The sequence below is a fragment of the Zea mays genome, chromosome 8 (genome assembly GCF_902167145.1).
Source record: "Zea mays cultivar B73 chromosome 8, Zm-B73-REFERENCE-NAM-5.0, whole genome shotgun sequence".
NCBI lineage: Eukaryota > Viridiplantae > Streptophyta > Magnoliopsida > Poales > Poaceae > Zea > Zea mays.
In genome coordinates, this window is record NC_050103.1 from 168,628,991 (window position 1) to 168,653,040 (window position 24,050).

Below are 24,050 nucleotides of genomic sequence, written 5' to 3' on the forward strand. Positions count from 1 at the left end.
AACGAACAGGTATGCCTGTCTCTTCCCTTCCCCTCATGCTCTACGAAACCTTGGAAGTGGTAGAGGCGAGGAATGAGGGTCTCTGATTTGCTGCCTATGGTACCCGTGCGTTTATAAAAAATATTATGTGAAGAGTGGAGACAACCAATAAAAAATATTAAGATCTTTTTGGTCGATAATTTACGTGGGTGTTGTTGTGAGCCGTCGCAACGCACGGGTAACCGACTAGTATAGTTGTATAGGTGAGCTTGTGGGCTTGTGTCACGCTAGGTGACGGAGCTGGCTTCGCCTACTAAACGAGCCACAAAAAACGCTCAGCTTTGATATCGATTTAGCTCGTGACCTGTATTGTGAAAAACAATAATGTATTATAGTAAATTAATAGTCTATAAGTATAAAATAAATAGTCATAATGTAACATTACAAAGCAATATAAATTATAATTGTCATATACTCATCATTAAAAACTTTAAAACGAGTTGAATATCTACAAATTATCTGATATCCATTATAATTGTGTAATCTGATTAATTTTGTGCAGCTCAGCTCAGCTCGTTACCCCAACGAACTAAAAAACTTGGCTTGGCTCGCGAGATTCTGAGCTAAGCCAAGCCACTCCGATCTTTAGATACACGTACGTTGGTACTGTTTTTATTTATGCTTGATTAATACAAAAACATGCTTTATTAACACAAGGACATATGTTTACGTGTTTGTGTGCTATTGGCTAGGTATGCGTGGATGTGGGTTTGGAACCAATAACATGGTTTTAATCTATATTTTTTGTATAACTTTAGCTATTTTACTATTAAAATGCGAGGAACAAAAATAGGTGAATATAAGGTACAAGTGATAGAGGTAATGGAAGCCTAGACCTGAGCCAGGATACCAACCACTTTTGTGTGTTTTGGTGTAAATCCGATACAAAAGAAGCATAAAAGTCGTGTATAACATAGCGTAAACTACTACTAAGGTTATAGCGGGTGAAGGAACCGCTATTTTAGGAGTATTTACATTTTGGGATAGTTGTCGTGTCGCACGAGGTTGCATAAAACCGTTTTAAAAAAAGCGTAAAATGGTGTATAACTCAACGCAAACTCCTACCAACGTTATAGCAATCAAATTATCCCACTATTTCAGGCGTAAAAAACGCACACGACTTGGAGTAGTTGCCATATAGCTTGCTAAACACGGGGTTGTCATAAAACACATCATGGAGTGTCGTAGATTGGCGTAAAATGCACCAAGTCTTGTAAATTGGCGTAAAAACACAACAATAGGTGATTGTAGGTAATTGTAGTGTAAATCATAGCAAGGTGTCGTAAAATTTCATTTGAGAGATGTATAAATCACAACTATCATACAGACACTTGTTTAGTACACATCGTACCAAAATATAATCCTAACCATCTATTGGAGGATGATGCATTCTATCTAAACTAACATAAAGTATTCTATGTAGTGCATACAAAATTGCATTTCATCCCATCAATTGATTTTTCCACATTATTGGTATATGAGTTGAGTTTCTTTTCTCTCTCATGTTTCAGCATGCAAAAAGAGCAAAAAAACACATCGGAGAACTTGAGTAGAAATAGCCATAAAATTAAAGATATGTATAAGGAGAATTATTGTGCCTCAAGCTGCTACAAATAAGTAATGGTATGGTCTATTTATGCATGCCTTCTTATTATGTATTTTGCCTAGTATGCTGAGTAGGAGGATGCTCTAGCTCAACTCAAGAGCATGAAGAAACGTCTCAAGGAAGCAGAAGAACAATATAAGGTATTTATTGCAATATGTTCTTATTAGCGGTATTTATTGCAAGATTTTTATTAAGATCAGTGCACTACCATCCAATCCAAAAGGCTAAGAACAAACACCTATCCAAGCAAAAGTGAAGCTATATTCTTTGCTCCAAAGTGCCCAGCTGAGCATGAACACTAACAACCCCCACGACAACGACCGTATCAGGCATTACGCCACACCGCAGAAATATTATTGGTCTCTTATTTATAATTGCTGATTCACAAAACAAGACAACACAAGTATTATATAAAAATATATTCGTCTTTTGAAACATCAAATCCTTTCGGGTTTGATGGTTCTCGAACGAATGTTATGAAGAATAAGTCTTCGTCATCCACAAATACAAAAATGTATATTCAAATGTAAGACTATAATAATTATTTATATCATATTAAACATTAAATAACATCAAAATTTATAGCATATATCAATAAAATAATCTATGATATAAACTTATTACATTGGTAATTTCGGCTTGCTCGAATGGGAAAAATAAGAGTGCAATCTTAATTGTGCATGAACAATATGGGGATACTGTTAATCTATTTATAAGAACGAGACGTGGACAGAATAAAAATACATTTATGACCCTAACACGTACACATAATCCTAATACAAAACAAATTAAATAGTTTTTTGCGGTTCAACATCGTGTTTGACCTTCCTAACCACTTAAAACGAAGTTGTCACCCTTCAGCACTTTATGCATGCTTGTTGTAGATTCGACATTCAATCTTATTGCTTATAGACAATTTCTGCATATTGAGTACTGAAAGGGAATTAGGCTTACACCTATTTCCTAAATGATTTTGGTGGTTGAATTGCCCAACACAAAAAATTAGACTAACTAGTTTGCTCTAGTGTACAAATTATACAGGTGCCAAAGGTTCACACTTAGCCAATAAAAAGACAAAGTATGGGGTTCAACAAAGAGAGCAAGGGATAACCGAAGGCACCTCTGGTCTGGCGCACCGGACTGTCCGGTGCCCCACCGGACAGTGTCCGGTGCACCAGGGGACTTCACGTTGAACTCTTCACCTTCGGGAAAATCCAGAGGCGCTCCGCTATAATTCACCGGACTATCCGGTGTACACCGGACAGTGTCCGGTGCCCCAAGGAAGAGCGACTCTGGAACTCGCCAGCTTCGGGAATTTGCTCCGCTATAATTCATCGGACATGTCCGGTGTCCGGTGTACACCGGACTGTCCGGTGAACCAGCAGAGCAACGACTACTTTGCGCCAACGGTCACCTGCAGGCGCATTTAATGCGCGCCAGAAGCGCACAGAAGTCAGGCACGCGCGAGACGGTGCACCGGACAATCTATAGTACTTGTCCGGTGTACACCGGACAGCCAGGCGGGCCCAGAAGTCAGAAGCTCCAACGGTCGAATCCCAACGGCCTGGTGACGTGGCTGGCGCACCGGACATGTCCGGTGTGCATCGGACTGTCCGGTGCACCATACGACATTCAGCCACCACCAAACGGCTAGTTTGGTGGTTGGGGCTATAAATACCCCCAACCACCCCACATTCAAGTCATCCAAGTTTTCACACTTCCAACCACTTACAGGAGCTAGGCATTCAATACAAGACACACCCAAGTGATCAAATCCTCTCCCAATTCCACAAAAACTTTAGTGACTAGTGAGAGTGATTTGTTGTGTTTCTTTGAGCTCTTGCGCTTGGATTGCTTTCTTCTTTCTCATTCTTTCTTGAGATCAATACTCACTTGTAACCGAGGCAAGAGACACCAATTGTGTGGTGGTCCTTGCGGGGAAGCTTTGTTCCCGGTTGATTTGAGAAGAGAAAGCTCACTCGGTCCGAGGGACCGTTTGAGAGAGGGAAGGGGTTGAAAAAGACCCGGCCTTTGTGGCCTCCTCAACGGGGAGTAGGTTTGCAAGAACCGAACCTCGGTAAAACAAATCCGCGTGTCACACTTCTTATTTGCTTGCGATTTGTTTTTCACCCTCTCTCGCGGACTCGATTATATTTCTAACGCTAACCCGACTTGTAGTTGTGATTAACTTTGTAAATTTCAGTTTCGCCCTATTCACCCCCCCTCTAGGCGACTTTCAATTGGTATCAAAGCCCGGTTCTTCATTAGAGCCTAACCGCTCGAAGTGATGTCGGGAGATCACGCCAAGAAGGAGATGGAGACCGGCGAAAAGCCCACTACAAGCAACGAGAAAGCCCTATCGGGAGAGTCCCGCAACAAGGAGAAGAGGAAGGAAAAGAAGAAGGAGAAGAAGACTTCTTCCCACAAGTCGCATCGGAGTGGCGACAAAGTAAAGAAGATGAGGAAGGTGGTCTACTACGAGACCGACACTTCATCACCTTCTACCTCCGGCTCCGACGCACCCTCCATAACTTCTAAGCGCCATGAGCGCAAGAATTTTAGTAAGATCCCCTTACATTATCCTCGTACTTCTAGACATACTCCATTACTTTCCATTCCATTAGGCAAACCGCCAACCTTTGACGGTGAAGATTATGCTAGGTGGAGTGATTTAATGAAATTTCATCTAACCTCACTCCACAAAAGTATATGGAATGTTGTTGAGTTTGGAGCATAGGTACCATCCGTAGAGGATGAGGATTACGATGAGGACGAGGTGGCCCAAATCGAGCACTTCAACTCCCAAGCCACAACCATACTCCTCGCTTCTCTAAGTAGGGAGGAGTACAACAAGGTGCAAGGATTAAAAAGCGCCAAGGAAGTTTGGGATGTGCTCAAGACGACGCACGAGGGTGATGAACTTACCAAGATCACCAAGAGGGAAACGATCGAGGGGGAGCTCGGTCGCTTCCGTCTTCGCCAAGGGGAGGAGCCACAAGATATGTACAACCGACTCAAGACCTTGGTGAATCAAGTGCGCAACCTCGGGAGCAAGAAATGGGATGATCACGAGGTGGTTAAGGTTATTTTAAGATCACTTATCTTCCTTAACCCTACTCAAGTACAATTAATTCGTGGCAATCCAAGATATACACTAATGACTCCCGAGGAAGTAATCGGGAATTTTGTGAGCTTTGAATTTATGATCAAGGGCTCACGGAAGATCAATGAGCTTGATGGTCCTTCTACATCCGAGGCTCAACCAGTCGCATTCAAAGCGACGGAAGACAAGAAGGAGGAGTCTACACCAAGTAGAACACCCATCGACGCCTCCAAGCTCGACAACAAGGAAATGGCGCTCGTCATCAAAAGCTTTCGCCAAATCCTCAAGCAAAGGAGGGGGAAAGATTACAAGCCCCGCTCCAAGAAGGTTTGCTACAAGTGTGGTAAGCCCGGTCACTTTATAGCTAAATGTCCTATTTCTAGTGACAGTGACAGGGGTGACGACAAGAAGGGGAGAAGAAAGGAGAAGAAGAGGTACTACAAGAAGAAGGGTGGCGATGCCCATGTTTGTCGTGAGTGGGACTCCGACGAAAGCTCTAGCGACTCCTCCGACGACGAGGACGCCGCCAACATCGCCGTCACCAAGGGACTTCTCTTCCCCAACGTCGGCCACAAGTGCCTCATGGCAAAGGACGGCAAAAAGAAGAAGGTTAAATCTAAATCCTCCACTAGATATGAATCCTCTAGTGATGAAAATGCTAGTGATGAGGAAGATAACTTGCGTACTCTTTTTGCCAACTTAAACATGCAACAAAAAGAGAAATTAAATGAATTGGTTAGTGCCATCCATGAGAAGGATGATCTCTTGGACTCCCAAGAGGACTTCCTAATCAAGGAAAACAAAAAGCATGTTAAAGTTAAAAATGCTTATGCTCTAGAAGTTGAGAAATGTGAAAAATTATCTAGTGAGCTAAGCACTTGCCATGAGACAATAGACAACCTTAGAAATGAAAATGCTAATTTATTAGCTAAGGTTGATTCAAATGTTTGTAATGTTTCAATTCCCAATCTTAGAAATGATAATGATGATTTACTTGCTAAGATTGAAGAATTAAACATGTCTCTTGCTAGCCTTAGGATTGAGAATGAAAAATTGCTTGCTAAGGCTAAAGATTTTGATGTTTGCAATGCTACTATTTCCGACCTTAGAACTAAGAATGATATATTGCATGCTAAGGTTGTAGAATTAAAATCTTGCAAACCCTCTACATCTACCGTTGAGCACATTTCTATTTGTACTAGATGTAGAGATGTTAACATTGATGCTATACATGATCACATGGCTTTAATTAAACAACAAAATGATCATATAGCAAAACTAGATGCTAAAATTGCCGAGCATAACTTAGAAAACGAAAAATTTAAATTTGCTAGAAGTATGCTTTATAGTGGGAGACGCCCTGGCATTAAGGATGGCATTGGCTTCCAAAAGGAGGACAATGTCAAACTTAATGCCCCTCCTAAGAGATTGTCCAACTTTGTTAAGGGCAAGGCTCCCATGCCTCAGGATAACGAGGGTTACATTTTTATACCCTGCCGGTTATCCCGAGGACAAAATTAGGAGAATTCATTCTAGAAAGTCTCACTCTGGCCCTAACCATGCTTTCATGTATAAGGGTGAGATATCTAGCTCTAGGCAACTAACCCATGCTAAGTTGCCTAAGAAGAAAACTCCTAGTGCATCAAATGAACATAACCTTTCATTTAAAACTTTTGATGCATCATATGTTTTGACTAACAAATCCGGCAAGGTAGTTGCCAAATATGTTGGGGGTAAGCACAAGGGGTCAAAGACTTGTGTTTGGGTACCCAAAGTTCTTGTTTCTAATGCCAAAGGACCCAAAACCATTTGGGTACCTAAAGTCAAGAACTAAACATGTTTTGTAGGTTTATGCATCCGGGGGCTCCAGCTGGGTAATCGACAGCGGGTGCACAAACCACATGACAGGGGAGAAGAAGATGTTCTCCTCCTACGAGAAAAACCAGGATCCCCAACGAGCTATCACATTCGGGGATGGAAACCAAGGTTTGGTCAAGGGTTTGGGTAAAATTGCTATATATCCTGACCATTCTATTTCCAATGTCTTTCTTGTAGATTCATTAGATTACAATTTGCTTTCTGTATCTCAATTATGCAAAATGGGCTACAACTGTTTATTCACTGATATAGGTGTCACTGTCTTTAGAAGAAGTGATGATTCAATAGCATTTAAGGGAGTGTTAGAGGGTCAGCTATACTTAGTGAATTTTGATAGAGCTGAACTCGACACTTGCTTAATTGCTAAGACTAACATGGGCTGGCTCTGGCATCGCCGATTAGCACATGTTGGGATGAAGAATCTTCATAAGCTTCTAAAGGGAGAGCACATTTTAGGATTAACCAATGTTCATTTTGAGAAAGACAGGGTTTGTAGCGCATGCCAAGCAGGAAAGCAAGTTGGTGCCCATCATCCACACAATAACATCATGACGACCGACATGCCTCTGGAACTCCTACACATGGACCTATTCGGCCCGATCGCTTACATAAGCATCGGCGAGAGTAAGTATTGTCTAGTTATTGTGGATGATTATTCTCGCTTCACTTGGGTGTTCTTTTTGCAGGAAAAATCTCATACCCAAGAAACATTAAAGGGATTCTTGAGACGGGCTCAAAACGAGTTCGGCTTAAGGATCAAGAAAATTATAAGCGACAATGGGACAGAGTTCAAAAACTTACAAATTGAAGGCTTTCTTGAGCAGGAGGGCATCAAGCATGAGTTCTCTTCTCCCTACACGCCACAACAAAATGGTGTAGTGGAGAGGAAGAATAGAACTCTATTGGACATGGCAAGAACCATGCTTGATGAGTACAAGACTTCGGATCGGTTTTGGGCCGAGGCGGTCAACACCGCCTGCTACGCCATCAACCGGTTGTATCTACATCGAATCCTCAAGAAGACATCCTATGAACTCCTAACCGGTAAAAATCCCAACATTTCATATTTTAGAGTCTTTGGTAGCAAATGCTTTATTCTTATTAAAAGAGGTAGAAAATCTAAATTTGCTCCTAAGACTGTAGAAGGCTTTTTACTAGGATATGATTCAAACACAAGGGCATATAGAGTCTTTAACAAGTCCACTGGGCAAGTTGAAGTTTCTTGTGACGTTGTGTTTGATGAGACTAATGGCTCTCAAGTAGAGCAAGTTGATCTTGATGAGATAGGTGATGAAGAGGCTCCGTGCATCGCGCTAAGGAACATGTCCATTGGGGATGTCTGTCCTAAGAAATCCGAAGAGCCTCCAAATGCACAAGATCAACCATCCTTCTCCATGCAAGCATCTCCACCAACTTAAAATGAGGATGAAGCTCAAATTGATGAAGGAGAAGATCAAGCAAATGAGCCACCTCAAGATGACGACAATGATCAAGGGGGAGATGAAAATGATCAAGACAAGGAGGATGAAGAGCAAAGGCTGCCACACCCAAGAGTCCACCAAACAATCCAACGAGATCACCCCGTCAACACCATCCTCGGCGACGTTCATAAGGGGGTAACCACTAGATCTCGTGTTGCACATTTTTGTGAACATTACTCTTTTGTCTCCTCTATTAAGCCACACAGGGTAGAGGAAGCACTACAAGATTCGGATTGGGTGGTGGCAATGCAAGAGGAGCTCAACAACTTCACTAGGAATGATGTATGGCATTTAGTTCCACGTCCTAATCAAAATGTTGTAGGAACCAAATGGGTCTTCCGCAACAAGCAAGATGAACATGGTGTGGTGACAAGGAACAAAGCTCGACTTGTGGCCAAGGGATACTCCCAAGTCGAAGGTTTGGATTTCAGTGAAACCTATGCACCTGTAGCTAGGCTTGAGTCAATTCGAATATTATTGGCCTATGCTACTTACCATGGCTTCAAGCTTTATCAAATGGACGTGAAAAGTGCTTTCCTCAATGGACCAATCAAGGAAGAGGTCTATGTTGAGCAACCTCCCGACTTTGAAGATAGTGAGTACCCTAACCATGTTTATAAACTCTCTAAGGCGCTTTATGGGCTCAAGCAAGCCCCAAGAGCATGGTATGAATGCCTTAGAGATTTCCTTATCACTAATGGATTCAAAGTCGGAAAGGTCGATCCTACTTTATTCACTAAAACTCTTGAAAATGACTTGTTCGTATGCCAAATTTATGTTGATGATATTATATTTGGATCTACTAACGAGTCCACATGTGAAGAATTTAGTAGGATCATGACACAAAAATTCGAGATGTCTATGTGGGGGAGTTGAAATATTTCTTAGGATTTCAAGTGAAGCAACTCCAAGAGGGCACCTTCCTAAGCCAAACGAAGTATACTCAAGATATTCTAAGCAAGTTTGGGATGAAGGATGCCAAGCCCATCAAGACACCCATGGGAACCAATGGGCATCTCGACCTCGACGAAGGAGGTAAATCCGTCGATCAAAAGGTATACCGGTCGATGATAGGTTCTTTGCTATATTTATGTGCATCTCGACCGGATATTATGCTTTCTGTATGCATGTGTGCAAGATTCCAAGCCGACCCTAAGGAAGCTCACCTTACGGCCGTAAAGCGAATCTTGAGATATTTGGTTTATACTCCTAAGTTTGGGCTTTGGTATCCTAGGGGATCCACATTTGATTTGATTGGTTATTCGGATGCCGATTGGGCGGGGTGTAAAATCAATAGAAAGAGCACATCGGGGACTTGCCAGTTCTTGAGAAGATCCTTGGTGTCTTGGGCTTCAAAGAAGCAAAATTCTGTCGCTCTTTCTACCGCCGAAGCCGAGTACATTGCCGCAGGCCATTGTTGCGCGCAACTACTTTGGATGAGGCAAACCCTTAGGGACTACGGTTACAAATTGACCAAAGTTCCTCTTCTATGTGATAATGAGAGTGCAATCCGCATGGCGGATAATCCCGTTTAGCATAGCCGCACTAAACACATAGCCATTCGGTATCACTTTTTAAGGGATCACCAACAAAAGGGAGATATCGAGATTTCATACATTAATACTAAAGATCAATTAGCCGATATCTTTACCAAGCCTCTTGATGAACAAACTTTTAACAAACTTAGGCATGAGCTAAATATTCTTGATTCTAGAAACTTCTTTTGTTGATTTGCACACATAGCTCATTCATATACCTTTGATCATGTCTCTTTCATATGCTATGACTAATGTGTTTTCAAGTCTATTTTCAAACCAAGTCATAGGTGTATTGAAAGGGAAATTGGAGTCTTCGGCAAAGACAAAGGCTTCCACTCCGTAACTCATCCTTCGCCGTCGCTCCGAGTAACTCTCCATCTTTGGGGGAGAGATCACTATTCTACTTTGGTATAATCTTCACTCATTTATTTATGACCAAAGGGGGAGAACGAAATTCAAAGGGCTCTAATAACTCCGTTTTTGGCGATTCATGCCAAAGGGAAAGAGAGTAATAGCCCAAAGCAAAAGGACCGCACCACCACCTAATTTTAAAAAGAGTTTTTTAAAATGGTATGATTCTCAATTGATAAATTTACAATTGGTATCTTATTGTGTTCAAAAGGGGGAGAACGCAACATTTCAAAATTGATATATCAAAACCCTCTTGAACACTAAGAGGAGAATTTCACTTAGGGGGAGTTTTGTTTAGTCAAAGAAAAAGCATTTGAAACAGGGGGAGAAAATTTCAAATCTTGAAAATGCTTCGCAAAATCTTATTCATTTACCTTTGACTATTTGCAAAACAACTTTGAAAAGGATTTACAAAAGAATTTGCAAAAACAAAACTTGTGGTGCAAGCGTGGTCCAAAATGTCAAAAATTAAAGAAACAATCCATGCGTATCTTATAAGTATTCATATTGGCTCAATTCCAAGCAACCTTTGCACTTACATTATGCAAACTAGTTCAATTATGCACTTCTATATTTACTTTGGTTTGTGTTGGCATCAATCACCAAAAAGGGGGAGATTGAAAGGGAATTAGGCTTACACCTATTTCATAAATGATTTTGGTGGTTGAATTGCCCAACACAAATAATTGGACTAACTAGTTTGCTCTAGTGTACAAATTATACAGGTGCCAAAGGTTCACACTTAGCCAATAAAAAGATAAAGTATGGGGTTCAACAAAGAGAGCAAGAGATAACCGAAGGCACATCTGGTCTGGCGCACCGGACTGTCCGGTGTGCCACCGGACAGTGTCCGGTGCACCAGAGGACTTCACGCTGAACTCTTCACCTTCGGGAAAATTCAGAGGCGCTCCGCTATAATTCACCGGACTGTCCGGTGTACACCGGACAGTGTCCGGTGCCCCAGGAAAGAGCGACTCTGGAACTCGCCAGCTTCGGGAATTTGCTCCGCTATAATTCACCGGACATGTCCGGTGTACACCGGACATGTCCGGTGTACACCGGACTGTCCGGTGAACCAGCAGAGCAACGACTACTTCGCGCTAACGGTCACCTGCAGGCGCATTTAATGCGCGCCAGAAGCGCGCAGAAGTCAGGCACGCGCGAGATGGTGCACCGGACAATCTACAGTACTTATCCGGTGTACACCGGACAGCTAGGCGGGCCCAGAAGTCAGAAGCTCCAACGGTCGAATCCCAACGGCCTGGTGACGTGGCTGGCGCACCAGACATGTCCAGTGCACCATACAACAGTCAGCCACCACCAAACGACTAGTTTGGTGGTTGGGGCTATAAATACCCCCAATCACCCCACATTCAAGTCATCTAAGTTTTCACACTTCCAACCACTTACAAGAGCTAGGTATTCAATACAAGACACACCCAAGTGATCAAATCCTCTCCCAATTCCACAAAAGTTTTAGTGACTAGTGAGAGTGATTTGTTGTGTTTCTTTGAGCTCTTGCGCTTGGATTGCTTTCTTCTTTCTCATTCTTTCTTGAGATCAATATGAGATCAATACTCACTTATAACCGAGGCAAGAGACACCAATTGTGTGGTGGTCCTTACGGGGAAGCTTTGTTCCCGGTTGATTTGAGAAGAGAAAGCTCACTCGGTCCGAGGGACCGTTTGAGAGAGGGAAGGGGTTGAAAAAGACCCGGCCTTTGTGGCCTCCTCAACGGGGAGTAGGTTTGCAAGAACCGAACCTCGATAAAACAAATCCGCGTGTCACACTTTTTATTTGCTTGCGATTTGTTTTTCACCCTCTCTCGCGAACTCGATTATATTTCTAACGCTAACCCGGCTTATAGTTGTGATTAACTTTGTAAATTTCAGTTTCGCCCTATTCACCCCCCTCTAGGCGACTTTCAAGTACCTTCGGTACCCTACAAATAATCCAAAGCCTCTTTGGCCTCCGAGCACCTACCTTCCTAACCACTTTAAACGAAGTTGTCACTCTTCAGCGCTTTATGCATGTTTGTTGTAGATTCGATATTCAATCTTATTGCTTATAGACAATTTCTACGTATTGAGGACCTTCGGTACCCCACAAATAATACAAAGCCTCTTTGGCCTCCGAGCACCTAACATGCCCATCAATGAAAATGGGTCCAGCGTTTCCTCAAACGGTGACCTGTCTTAATTCATCCTGACATGCCTGTCATCACCGTTGAACATCGAGTTACATCACATCAAATCCCTCTCGAGGAATTGTACTCACGCGCACGGTCCACACCAGCACTTGCTTCACACCTCGATCAAGGCCCCCAAGAGAACATGTCTCTCAGCGCCATTTCGTCGAACAGCTCCTGCGCGAGCCCCGTCTCCCACACCCGGTGTACCCAGCGCCCATGGTGTTCCACGACCACGAGACGCCGCCCGCCTCGTCGAACACGTTCCTCCGCGAGCGGGTCCAGAGCTGATGAGCGCGTTCACCGTGAAGACTGAAGATGTCCACGCCCATCCCCCTCCTCACGGCCTCGGCGTGAACCAGGAGTCCGGCCCTGCAGCCAGCGCGCGGCCGCAGGCCTTGACCCTTGAGGATAGCGGGAAATGTGTAGGCGTCCGTCCACACGCCGCAATGGCGCGTCCGCGCGAAGCAGAGCAGCGCAACGTGGGGGCGTGGAGGCGGACAGACGTGCTCCAGAGGAATAGGTCGCGAGCGGCGGGCTCCGGGAGGCGCGCGAAGACGGCGGGACGGACGCAAGGGCGAGGAGGAGGAGGTTGGAGAGCCGCAGCGGGGAGCCGGCGAGGACGCGAGATGGCCCGAAATGAGGAGGTGGGCGTGGCACAGGAACGCAGGGGGCGGAGCTGCACGCGCGGAGGCGAGAGAGGAGTACTCTGCAGTGCGAAGGCGGGACGGGGAGTCGGGAGGCGGGAGGCCGCATCAATCAGGCACGGCCGCTTCAAACTTTGACGAAGCCTGATGGAGAAGACTGAGTGAATTCCAGGCCCGACGGATTCTTCAGTGGGCTAGCTATTGATGGGCCATGGCGAGCATATTTCCACAGCGACCCGCTAACCAAAATAGCGCGCGACGTGTGCGTGGAGCACTGGAGCGCGCCTCAGTTTAGTGCCACCCCGGAAGCTTTGGACCAGCGGAGCCAGAGGAGGCTTATAAAATACGACCCTATACCTCATAGCAAAGTATACCTTTCTCGGCCTTTTGGCTAAGATCAAGTGTAGTATCTGTTCTTATCAGTTTAATATCTGATATGTGAACTATGTGTTCACTTTGATATTAAATTTATTTTTTGTGGGGGAGGACTCACTACAGTAGCTTGCTACTAGGGTCCTCATGTGTCGCTTGGGCGTTGCACTACTGCCCAAGCCTGGCGCGCCCCAACCAAGTCTAAGTTAAATTTTCTGTTTTAAAGTTATATTGGACTTGGTTTAAAGTTCAACTAGATCAGGAGGCGCACTTCGTGCGCCTTGCAGTAATCATGGCTATTATGCCGCAAGTGGTTTGTGGATCAATTCTTTTTATTATAACCAGAACCAGCAGACTCTGAATGATATATGCACACATTTTATTAATCTAAGAAATTACTAACCTGCTTGATGAGATCTGTCTCGACCATTTCTCTGGTCAACATCCGGAGTGAGATTAAATTCTGTATCTGTGTTGAAACGCCATGAACAAGTACCAGCACCGTTATGTGTAATAAGTATAAAAAAAAACATACTGATCTAAATCAATGGCACAAAAAAATCGCGAAGATGCAATAAAAAAGAAATCACACTCATCTTTCCCCTTGTATGTTATTGACTCGGTTATACATTGACTATCCTACAGCACAGTTATAATACATACATGGGCTATCCTACATAAGTCAACATCACAGGATTTGACTGCAGTTATGTACTTGGTTATACATTGTCTATCCTACAGCTCGGTTATGATACATACATGGGCTATCCTACATAAGTCAACATCACAGGATTTGACTGCAGTGGCATCTCAACGATTGGCAGAAGTAGCAGAGGAGTTTTTTACCCAAGCATATGGGTGGAAGTTTAGTTTACGGATTGACTCTGTGTCATGCAAGCGATCTCATGTGGTGAAAGTTGGCTAATAAAAGTTGCTCTACGAATACCTGGTTCTGGAGTGCCGTCGTTCATCCTCCTCATCCTCACAGATTGTACACTTATCACCTGAAAGCAGAAAGTCCTTGGCTACTTGCATGTCTTCTTTGAACTCTGGACGCCGGGCCTCTGGATGCTCAAAGTGGCAGCTCGAAGATTTCCTCTTCACTTGCTGCGATGTGTTTCCTGCAGATCCATGCAATGTGGCCGTCATCTCTGTATCGAACACGCCACAGGCCAAATCTCTGTGCTATGTCCATCCCCGTCAGAACCCCTTGCCCTTTCAAGAAATCCACAAGCCATTGCCTGGCTGCTATCATATCCTCTCCCATGTCGCTCGTGCTACCATTCCTTGACTTGCCATACAGTGCTACCACGCCCAGAGCCCCCACGGACATGGCAGATGCAGTTGTGCCGTACAAGGCCTAGGAGTCCAGCAGGCGCACCACCTCCCTGCTCAGGTCAGGTATCATCTCTCCCATCCCAACGATGAAATGCGCGCCGATCTTCAGAGCAAAGGTCAACAGCTTCATGAACTTACTCATGTAAGGTAGCAAGTACTGTCTCTCCTACCAAGTCAGTTATCCTCATCTGGTTTGAGTGGCGTGATCTTTTAGTCATAAGATAAAAATTAAGTATGCATCAACTATATTGAAAATACAAATATATTATCTGTAATCAACTATATCATCTGTAACGAGACAAAGGACAAGCTCTGGGTCACCTACCTGAACCTTGCTGATTCCACGCATGGTACCTTTGTAAGCCAATAGAGAATGACCTAATCCCATACCCAGGTTTCTCAAAACAGTCAAGTCTGTTAGGTCAAGCTGTCAATGATACAACACGGTGGTTCATCAGTATAAGTACATACTAATGAGAGGATAACTATAGTTGAGGATCCAATGTCGTATAGGTATCATGAATACAGGCACCAGGTTTTCATCCTGAGACCTCACGCTAGAAAAATTAAATTGAGGCATAAAATTGGATTAGCCACAATACCTGTAACCGGGATATTGGTAGTTTCATGCTTATACCAGATAATATAGAATTCACCTGATCTAAGTTGCCATCACTATTTTCAAAATCAATGGGGTTGATTTTATAAGGCATAGTGGAAGAACCAACTTCACCAGCCTTTGGTATCTGAAAAAAGAAAAGAATTTTGGAAGGTGCTGAAATTTAATAGGAAAGATAAAAACCAAAAGTCCAAAACCATCAATCTGTTTCCTTGCAGAACAAGTTTAATCCTCCCAAACTGTGGTGGCAACCGCTTTTACTTTACCTGCTTGAAGTAGCCTAATGATATATAGGACCACATATCTCTATCAAAATCAGTCAACACATTGTTAAACTAGGTGAATAGGTTGAAGAGCTTTGATATCCGGCCTCCAACATCTTTCTTTGCATCTCTGTCTATAGTCTGCCCCATTATTCCAACCAAAAGCAACACAAAAAAGAGCATTAGCTGGGTCAATGAAACATCTCTTGGTAAAACACACTTCATTTCTGGCTCTCCATAAAGCCCATAATACTGCTGCACAACCGGCAATAGTCAGTTTTTTTTCCTTTTTTAACAAACTTGTCTAACCAAACTCCAAACATAGTGTTAGTATTTTTTTGGAATAACCATTGCATTGAAGGCAATGTTGATCAACCGCCAGGTGAAAACCACCACCGGGCACTCAAAAAAGATGTGATCGGTTGATTCTATCAATCCACACCACGAGCAACTTGTATTCACCATTTGGCCAGAAATTGTTTCAGACCACCATTCCATGAAAGCCGAACGGGTCCCTATCTTGAAAAAGGTTTAGACATCCTGTTATATTTTCTTTCTTTGGCCAAGTCAAAAGTTAGACTTGGTTCTGCTGAGTTTAGTTCCTGTTTTTGCGAAGTTCAAGTTATTACCCAACTATTTGCATGTCTCGCTCATCTTTATTTGTTGCAGATTTATTAACAGTGTTTCTGCTAGGAAAATGGATCGATTTCCATTTACCGTTAAATTTTGGTGTTTGATAACCAATATAACAATTTAGACTAATATTATTTGTTAGTGTCTTTGGATATAATTCAAAGATTGTGAAGTAGACTTAGACTAAATGCAAAGAGGTGGCCCAAATGATCAACACACTATCTGTATAATAAATGTAAAATAAATATTTGGAGCATTACTCAAGATGAGTTCATTACGTACCATGGTAAATGTGACTATCATGATGCAATAGTACAATCAGAGGCTAGCTCAGCTGGACAACCGCGCAACTCTATTGGTAAATTTATCCACCATGACAATATAGCCAACCTACAACACATGAATAAAGGTAATCCAGGATGAGTTCATTACGTACCAAGGTAAGTGTGACTATCATGATGCAATAGTACAATTAGAGGCTAGCTCAGCTGGACAACCGCGCAACTGTATTGGTAAATTTATCCACCATGATAATATAGCCAACCTACAACACATGAATAAAGGTAATCTGAAATTCAAGGATAGGCTACATGATATACCTTAGTATCTTTCTCACTCATCATCCAGAACTGGACTGTCTTCGTTCTTCAATGGAACATAAGAGCTGCTCCGGCACCTATTTCCTGTACTATAAGACAAAGAGATGGCTGGTAGTAGCACATAATAGATGGATGGTAGTAGCATAGAACAACCAATAGACTATATAGGCATACTTTACATAGGAACGACAAATAGATGGCTGGCAGTAGCACAGAACGACAAAGAGAAATAGTAGAAGTACCAAGGGAAGCAATGTTTCTGGTTTGTTCAGGCCTAGACTATATAGGCATGCTTTACACATCGCGAGTATGGTCCTCGCAGCATTACACACATAGCATAGCTATGACCAAGCAAGAAAAGACATCTCTTGCAGTCAAGCACACAGCATAGCGCTGCCCATATCTTACAAGCATAAAACCATACGCCCTACACAGCAGGGGGAAGTTCTAACAGCAACCTAGATGAACTGGGATAGTTCCCAAAAGCGATCCTCAGTTCCCAAAAGCGATCCTCAGTTCCCAAAAGTGGGCCTCCATAGCCGGTGCTGCTCGTGTCCAAAAGCACTGCAACCAAAAAATGGTAGCAATCAATTAACAAGTTTTGGCAAGCATTGCAATCTCAAATATAATGTCTAAGTTTTTTTTCCCGCACATCTCGACAGAAGATGCTATGAGGCAAACCATTCGAAATCATTTGACTATCGATTTTTTGACTTGCTGATGTTTTAGCCTATTGACCTCTTTTCTGAAAACTCGCTAATTTCTAATTTGACCCGTATTGGTAGAAGGTTACACCATTTTCTCTTTTGTTTATATATTAGTTTAATGAACCGCATATGGACCTATTGTTAGTTTTAGAATGCTTATTTGAGATATCTGATGACCTGTGAGATTGCTTTGAATGTTGTTCCTGTACATCACAGTGTCCTAGCCAGCAAAAAGTAGTTATTGCAGTGCCATATTTAGACGTGGGTCGAAGAGCTATACAAAGTGGTTACTTCCTGTTGTTTGATTCTATTTATTAACTTGCAGCGAGATGTTCAACGAATGGACTCTGGAACTGAAAGCCATGGCTGATAGGATCATTAACATGAGGCAACAACTATTTGACGCGTTGAAATCCAGAGGTACTTGTTTCTGTCAACCGATGTTTTTCTACAAAATATGATTAAATGTTGTTTGCAAAGTAACTTAAGCCTTTGTCCATTACCATTTCTTTCATGGTCTTGTATTGCAACTCTTGGTGCAAATGTTTTTCTTTTGTCCTGGAATAATGTAGCTGCTTAAGGCAAGCTATGTAGGTACTGCTGCATCCAAGATCTCTTGGAGTCTTGGGTTATGAGCAACTATTGTAGAAAATAAGAGTACTCTCTTTTTACCTTCTCAGTTGATTTATGAAGAAATTGCATCTGACCTTAAAATAGTTATCAATCTGTGTGACTTCTTTGGGGGAGCACTATTAATCTGTGCTTGGAATGTTTCTGTTGTTTATCTGAATTGAAAGGCTGTAATGTCACATTCTTTTTGCACCAGAAAAGAAATTATGATTATCGAGTCTCAATGTATTGTTCCTTTCTTTGGTCTTTCGTTTTGGATTTTGGGTTATAGCACGATGGTACTCAGTCTCCCTAGTAAAGTGCAGGAACCCCTGGAGATTGGAGCCATATCATTAACAAATTGGGGTTTAGGGTTGGCTAGCACCAACTGTCCTATACTACATGCAATTGGAACACTTGGAAGCATATATCTCATAAAGTTGTAGGGGAGAATTGGACATACCATTACTCAGCATCAACGTCTGCGGAACCAGCAGCATCGTCATCTCCTGTGGTATCATCTCTAAAAAGTTTCTTGGCAACCTTCTTGGAAGGCGATGTGCGAGACCTATGTAAAGTTTGGTCCCATGGCATGCATGCAAAAGTGATGACATGATATGGGAATAACAGGGTAGGTAGATTGTTTGGTATGAAGCTAACCTTTTTCCAGTAACACTTTTATGAGTCTTGTTTGTAGACCCATCTAGCACACTGTAAGCAGCTCCTGATGGTGTCTGCACGTTAGGCGGAGAAGTGATAATCTCTGTTCCTAGCAGTAGATTGGCTCCCTGATGTGAGGCTGTCTGTAAATCACACTGCAATGAAAAGACATGTCTAAGGCTTGTTTCCTACTGTATATGGAAGGAGAACATTGCTCTATACTGTAAGTAGCTATTTTTCCCCAATTAGTACAATAGCGAACCTTGGCGCTAGACGAAACTTTGTGACTCTCTGGTGTCAGCGACGGCTCGCGGATGAAGGCAGTCCCCTTGTTTTGTGCGACACCTGATCCTTGTCCTGCTGCGGAGTTAGCAGGCAGACAAAAAAATAGGTTAGAGCCAGAAGAGTTGCAGTTGATGGGGAGAGGGCGCAGTGAAAAGACCTGCACTCAAAAAGAAACATACTCAGTCAGAAGGGGGGAATGCTTGTTCTGTAGATGGAAAAAATGACTCTAAACTGTAATACTATGGCCTAAACGCTAGCATGGCTTGTCCCAGTGTAATACTGCCGAGTCTTTAATATGGGCGGAACATATTCTGAAAATCTACCCGAGCTATAATGCTGTGGTTGCTTCAAGTAATTTTCCGAGATAGACACCAGTTCTGTGCGCAGTATGTGCGCAGCATGTGGTGTTCTCGACAAATGATGCATAGTAACCTCTTTTTAGCATATGTTCTGCTGAGTTCGCGGTGTAGTTCGTGCAGCATCTGAGCAATGTATAAGTTTAGTCCTTTTTCCATATACATAAATCATTACTCAGTTTGACCAGGTTAGTTTCAATCAGCGTAGTTTCAGGATTTTTTTGTATTTTTTTATAAAGCTGCCTATTTTCAGTTGAGCACAGTGCCAGTTTGTGTATATCTGGCAGACTCTGCAGTCTGTGTCGTTTCTGCCTTAGGTGACCCGTCATATACAGGTAGAACGGAATGGAAATAAACAAGCAGAGAAAACAAAGCATTAGTTTCATTCCTAATTTGGCACAAACTAACGTACATAGCTCGACTAAACAGGTACGATAAGCTTTACCTTGCGAAAGTATGGTCGACGATGGCTGTGAGGACGATGTAGCTGGAAGTATGTTGCCACCATCAATTTCCGCGTTTATAGCATTCACTTGGAAGGAAACAGTGCTATAAATAATTGTGCTTTCGGTGAAGCTAACATTCCACTCGAAAGACTTTTCCAGTAGATTTGTAATTTCTCTTGGAATGAAACCAGGTGGATTAGTCGAGATGAGGGCGTCCACATTTTTTTAATGAGGCGCTGCGCCATTCGTCCAAAGAAGATAAACTCGGCGGTGTCAGTATCGTCTTCAGCGGTGAGGGATATTTTGTACCTGCACAGAGTGGTTTGATTGTTGGACATCACAAATCATGAAATTTGTAGACGGTGAAACCCTTAGTTCAATTTACTTCTAAATACTGCAGTAGACACTAAAGGTCTCCTTTAGTAGCCATGAAACCGAAGTTTCTCAGTGATGTAAATGGACATTGATGAAACTATGATGTGTCGCTAACAATCTCTTTTCTAATGCAGATCTGAATTAAACTGCAAGATATCAGGGCAGATGGACATGTCTCGAATGGAGACGTTGTATCATGCTGAGAAGGAGAAGACCGAAGCACTTATCCTGGAGCTAGCTGGTCGTGTGGCTTCATCATCTAATCAGCAAATAAGGAAACTCCAGTGGAGGTGTAAGGTCTCCCATCAAATCTCCAGTCAGCTCACCAACACAAAAGGGTGCCGCAATCACACCGTTGTTGTGCAAAACAAACAATTTGCCACTGATTCTCACCCAAGAGGACCAGGATATGCTAAGGGGTGTTAAGTACAGGAAATTTGTTCCAGGAATAAGCAAAAGCCAAGAGTTTGACACAAAGTCAAGTCACAGCAAACAGAGCAGTTTGAGCAAGAGCAGCGGCCACTCTCGGGCCAGCGGTAGCAGAAAAGACTTGTTCCCAGCACTAAACTTCACTAAAGGTAAGATACTCTAACTGCAAAAGCCACATACTGGACAATCTCCATCATAGCAACTCTTGTGGTGATTTTTACATCTTTTTTATTATTTACTTGCAAACTGCAATATGCAACTGAAAGAGGTAAAGTTGGTCTGCGTCTATCATGTTCAGTGTGTTTAGTTTGGAACGCCCCTTTAGAGATTTCACTGTTTCAAACAAATTCCTGTTGGGTATGGTTTGGGTCGGCTCGGGTTCATCTGTGATGCAGGGAGACCAAAACGAAAAAAATTCTTCTCTTTCAGGCGTAAAGAGTATTTTAATGAGGCCCCTGACACCCAGCTAACAGGTACAATTTGAGAGCGCCTCCCCCCCAAAAGTGACTTTTGTTGTGTTCTATAGGCTAGAGCTAATAAGACAAAGTTGTGATGTCCCACAACAAATTTCCCCTAAGGGAATATGTAGGCCTTTTGCTCAAGCAAACTGCTGATAGAGCAACTAAAATAAAAGATATGTGGGTAGAGAAAGCTAAAATTAAACCACCTAGTCTCATGGAAATAGTATAAGTCGGGTAGCATGAATGCATTTATCAGAAACGATCCTGTGCAGGACAAAATTTTCAAGCTAATCATTCTTAAGTACTTATCCTTATATCTTTGCTTTTCAGTGTGCGGACATCCATATCGATGCAGTTCTTTCCACGCTTCTTGTTGCTGTTTTTTGGGTTTTCCAGATCTACTTCTGTGAGGCAAAAACTGTTTCTTTCAGTATCCTGTAAGAACCTAAAAACTGTGAGGCACAGGAACCTACCTGCCAAATCCTGTAAGAACCTAATATTTCTTTCAGTATCTTGTATCATAGAGAGGCTGTTAGTAATAATATACCATGGACAAAAACTAAACAACGACCCTTTATTGTATTACAACATTGCAATTTTAATATGTGGTTATCTAAGAAAATCAACACTATCAATACTTATATCATCCGTGTATCAAACTTCTTTTTTCTGACTGAACTATTGATTAACTAACGATACATTTGTGGCGCTTTATGACTTATGCTTTACCAGGCTTCTCATATTTGGCTTTCTCTGCTACGACAGCATTCATGCAGCACCTGATTTTATATTTTTGGAACCATTTTGAGGTAAGTTAGTGTCTCATTTATGTGTGTTTTGCATTTCTTTATCTAACGCTTGTTGCTCCCTCCGGCGCAAAACAGTGACCTTATAGGTTTTAGCATGGGAATTTTTAAGGAGCGAAAAAGGTTTGGTGCGCAGGGAAAAAAACAGAGAGATAGGTAACAGTGTTTGAAGGCCTTGCCTAGGTGATGCCTAGGCGTCCAGGTGATCTAGCAGGACCCTAACAAAAACGGGAGAAACGTATAAGAGCTGACCTTGGGGTAGGCGATCCTATGTTGTCACAGGAATTATTGGTGCACTTGTATGTGTCACCATGCGGTTTGGTTGTCCTAAGGCATTTTTTGCATGCGTTGTACCACCATGAGCTATCAATCTTGAGCACCTTTACGATGACAAGCCATTCCTTCTTCTGTAAACAATGTAATCAAAGTAAACAGTGTCAACCTGTGATAAACCTTAGGACTGCAAGATTTAGCCGAGCAGAGGGACCTCACCTTATTTTCAAAAGGATGGAGGTACTTAATATCCTTGAGCTTCTTATGTTCAGGAACTGCAATTACTGTACTCTCAGCAGCTGCTTTGCCCTGATCCCAAATGACAGGGAGGTGTTTGGTTTCAGCACTGTTCAGGCACGCCAGTTTAGGAATGACAGTAATCAGATTTGGTGAGGAAGACAACTGAAAATTGTATGTCTGAAAACCCAGAATGAGTAAGTTACCTAGCTCTGAGAGCGTTTACTTCCGGGACCGGTGTATTTATGTACCACTTGCATGATGATCCTCCCGATAAAGACACATTATCTAAAATACAATGGAACCTTTCAGATGCTCATGCGTATTAGCAGCGCAACCAAAGGGATGTAGTTGACTTACCAGCGTAGCTTCTCACGAGAGTGCCAACAAATATTATGATCTGTGGTGAGGATTCACTGTCCCTGTGGACCTGTTCAGCTGGGAAAGCCGTGGCCCGCTCGCCCCAAAGCACAACATCAACAGTTGGCCTGGTATCCCTGTCGGAGTGAAGAACAGCGAGTTTACAAATAAATTGATCATTGTATCGTGTTAGGTGTGGACATCACAAAGTAACAAAAGTCATGAACTGTGCGTCTAGAGCTTCAAAATAGCTGCTTGTTTAAATGGTCAATGGTAGCTGAAGCTGTTTAGTAATCTTCTATATGAGCACACAACGTGTATGGTATGCCCATGTAGTAAAGGAAACTTTGGCTGAGCAGGAAAAATGATCTCTTCTAAGGTACATTGCAATGAAGTATGGTCAAGTGAAGACATAGGTAGTTTAGAACCAGTTTTCCTCTGCAAGGAAGATGGCATTTTTATTTCCCGCTATGGGCAACTTGTCTGTAGCATATCCCCTGCATGATCTGTGGACATAGTGTCTGCTGAGTTTTTGGACGCAAATTGACCTCCCACATGATGTAATGGCGTTCTTACTGTCTCGGTGCATTTACCCTTCATCTATTCAGTTGAGCATATGGACAACTTTGCTAGTGTGGAGAACGAGAAGTGTTAATCTGTGGTCTAGGTTGAGGCTGTTCACGGGTTCATTGCTATGTTGTTGCAAACAAAATCAGACTACATATACGTATGTGGCACCCAAAAGGAATGTGTAGTAGGATAGGAATGCACAGGGTACCTTGCATTGCTTATAGTGACTGTTCTCTTCATAACCTCAGCCTGTCGTCCCCTTGTGCGTAGCGATGAAACACGGGAGATCACACTGACAACACCGAGCACATCTAGCATAGAGATGGCGAGGGCATTAGCAATGTATTCATGTCACCTATAACATGTAAACTACTATGCGTAGAAGGTTACCAGTGAAATATTCTTTGTAGTCCACGCGCGGTTGGAGCTGGTCTATGGGAGTGAGGTTATATGTGCAAACCGGAAAAGCAGGGGGGATCTGGAGGACAACCTCAACCGTAGTCCACTTTGTAAAGCTGATCATGTTGCAGTTTTCCACCGGTTTGTAGAATCTGTTAGCTTTCCTGACTAAGAAATACTTCAAGTTGTATATCCCTCCCTCATCGAGCAGCGCACTGAACTGTTGGCACAAAGGAGGATAGATCTGGGCATGTATGCTGTTTCCCTAACAAAAGGAGGTAACATTTTAAGCAACACGCACGAATTGCATAGAACACTGTACAGAAGGACTGCATAGGACATCGTATAGCATGTTGGCTAAG

The 24,050-nt window shown here is 42.7% G+C and overlaps 1 protein-coding gene, 1 non-coding gene and 1 pseudogene across 2 annotated transcripts; 1 reads left to right on the forward strand and 2 right to left on the reverse strand.

Annotated features, from left to right (window-relative positions):
* The first annotated feature begins 13,261 nt into the window (after positions 1–13,261).
* LOC111590085 (U2 spliceosomal RNA) lies at positions 13,262–13,458 on the forward strand. The gene has a single exon (XR_004852357.1). It is a non-coding gene; the product is annotated as a U2 spliceosomal RNA (small nuclear RNA).
* Positions 13,459–14,866: 1,408 nt separating this feature from the next.
* On the reverse strand, positions 14,867–15,633 carry LOC103637483 (adenylosuccinate lyase-like; annotated as a pseudogene).
* Positions 15,634–16,947: 1,314 nt separating this feature from the next.
* On the reverse strand, positions 16,948–23,817 carry LOC109941677 (uncharacterized). The gene is made up of 7 exons (XM_020542871.1): positions 23,680–23,817; positions 23,498–23,600; positions 22,720–22,856; positions 22,566–22,647; positions 22,342–22,468; positions 22,102–22,256; positions 16,948–17,279 (listed from the first exon to the last, which is right to left on the reverse strand). The coding sequence occupies exons 1-7, from the start codon at positions 23,810–23,812 to the stop codon at positions 17,228–17,230; spliced, it is 789 nt and encodes a 262-aa protein (XP_020398460.1). The 5' UTR covers positions 23,813–23,817; the 3' UTR covers positions 16,948–17,227.
* Positions 23,818–24,050: the final 233 nt, after the last annotated feature.

Excerpts from the sequence above, each read along its gene's own strand:
- LOC109941677 (XM_020542871.1), bottom strand. The coding sequence starts at position 23,812 with ATGATCAGCTTTACAAAGTGGACTACGGTTGAGGTTGTCCTCCAGATC. Across the intron at positions 22,648-22,719 it reads TCTCGTGAGAAGCTACGCTG|ATAATGTGTCTTTATCGGGA; the intron begins GTAAGTCAACTA and ends ATTGTATTTTAG. Across the intron at positions 22,469-22,565 it reads GTAAACGCTCTCAGAGCTAG|TGCTGAAACCAAACACCTCC; the intron begins GTAACTTACTCA and ends GTGCCTGAACAG.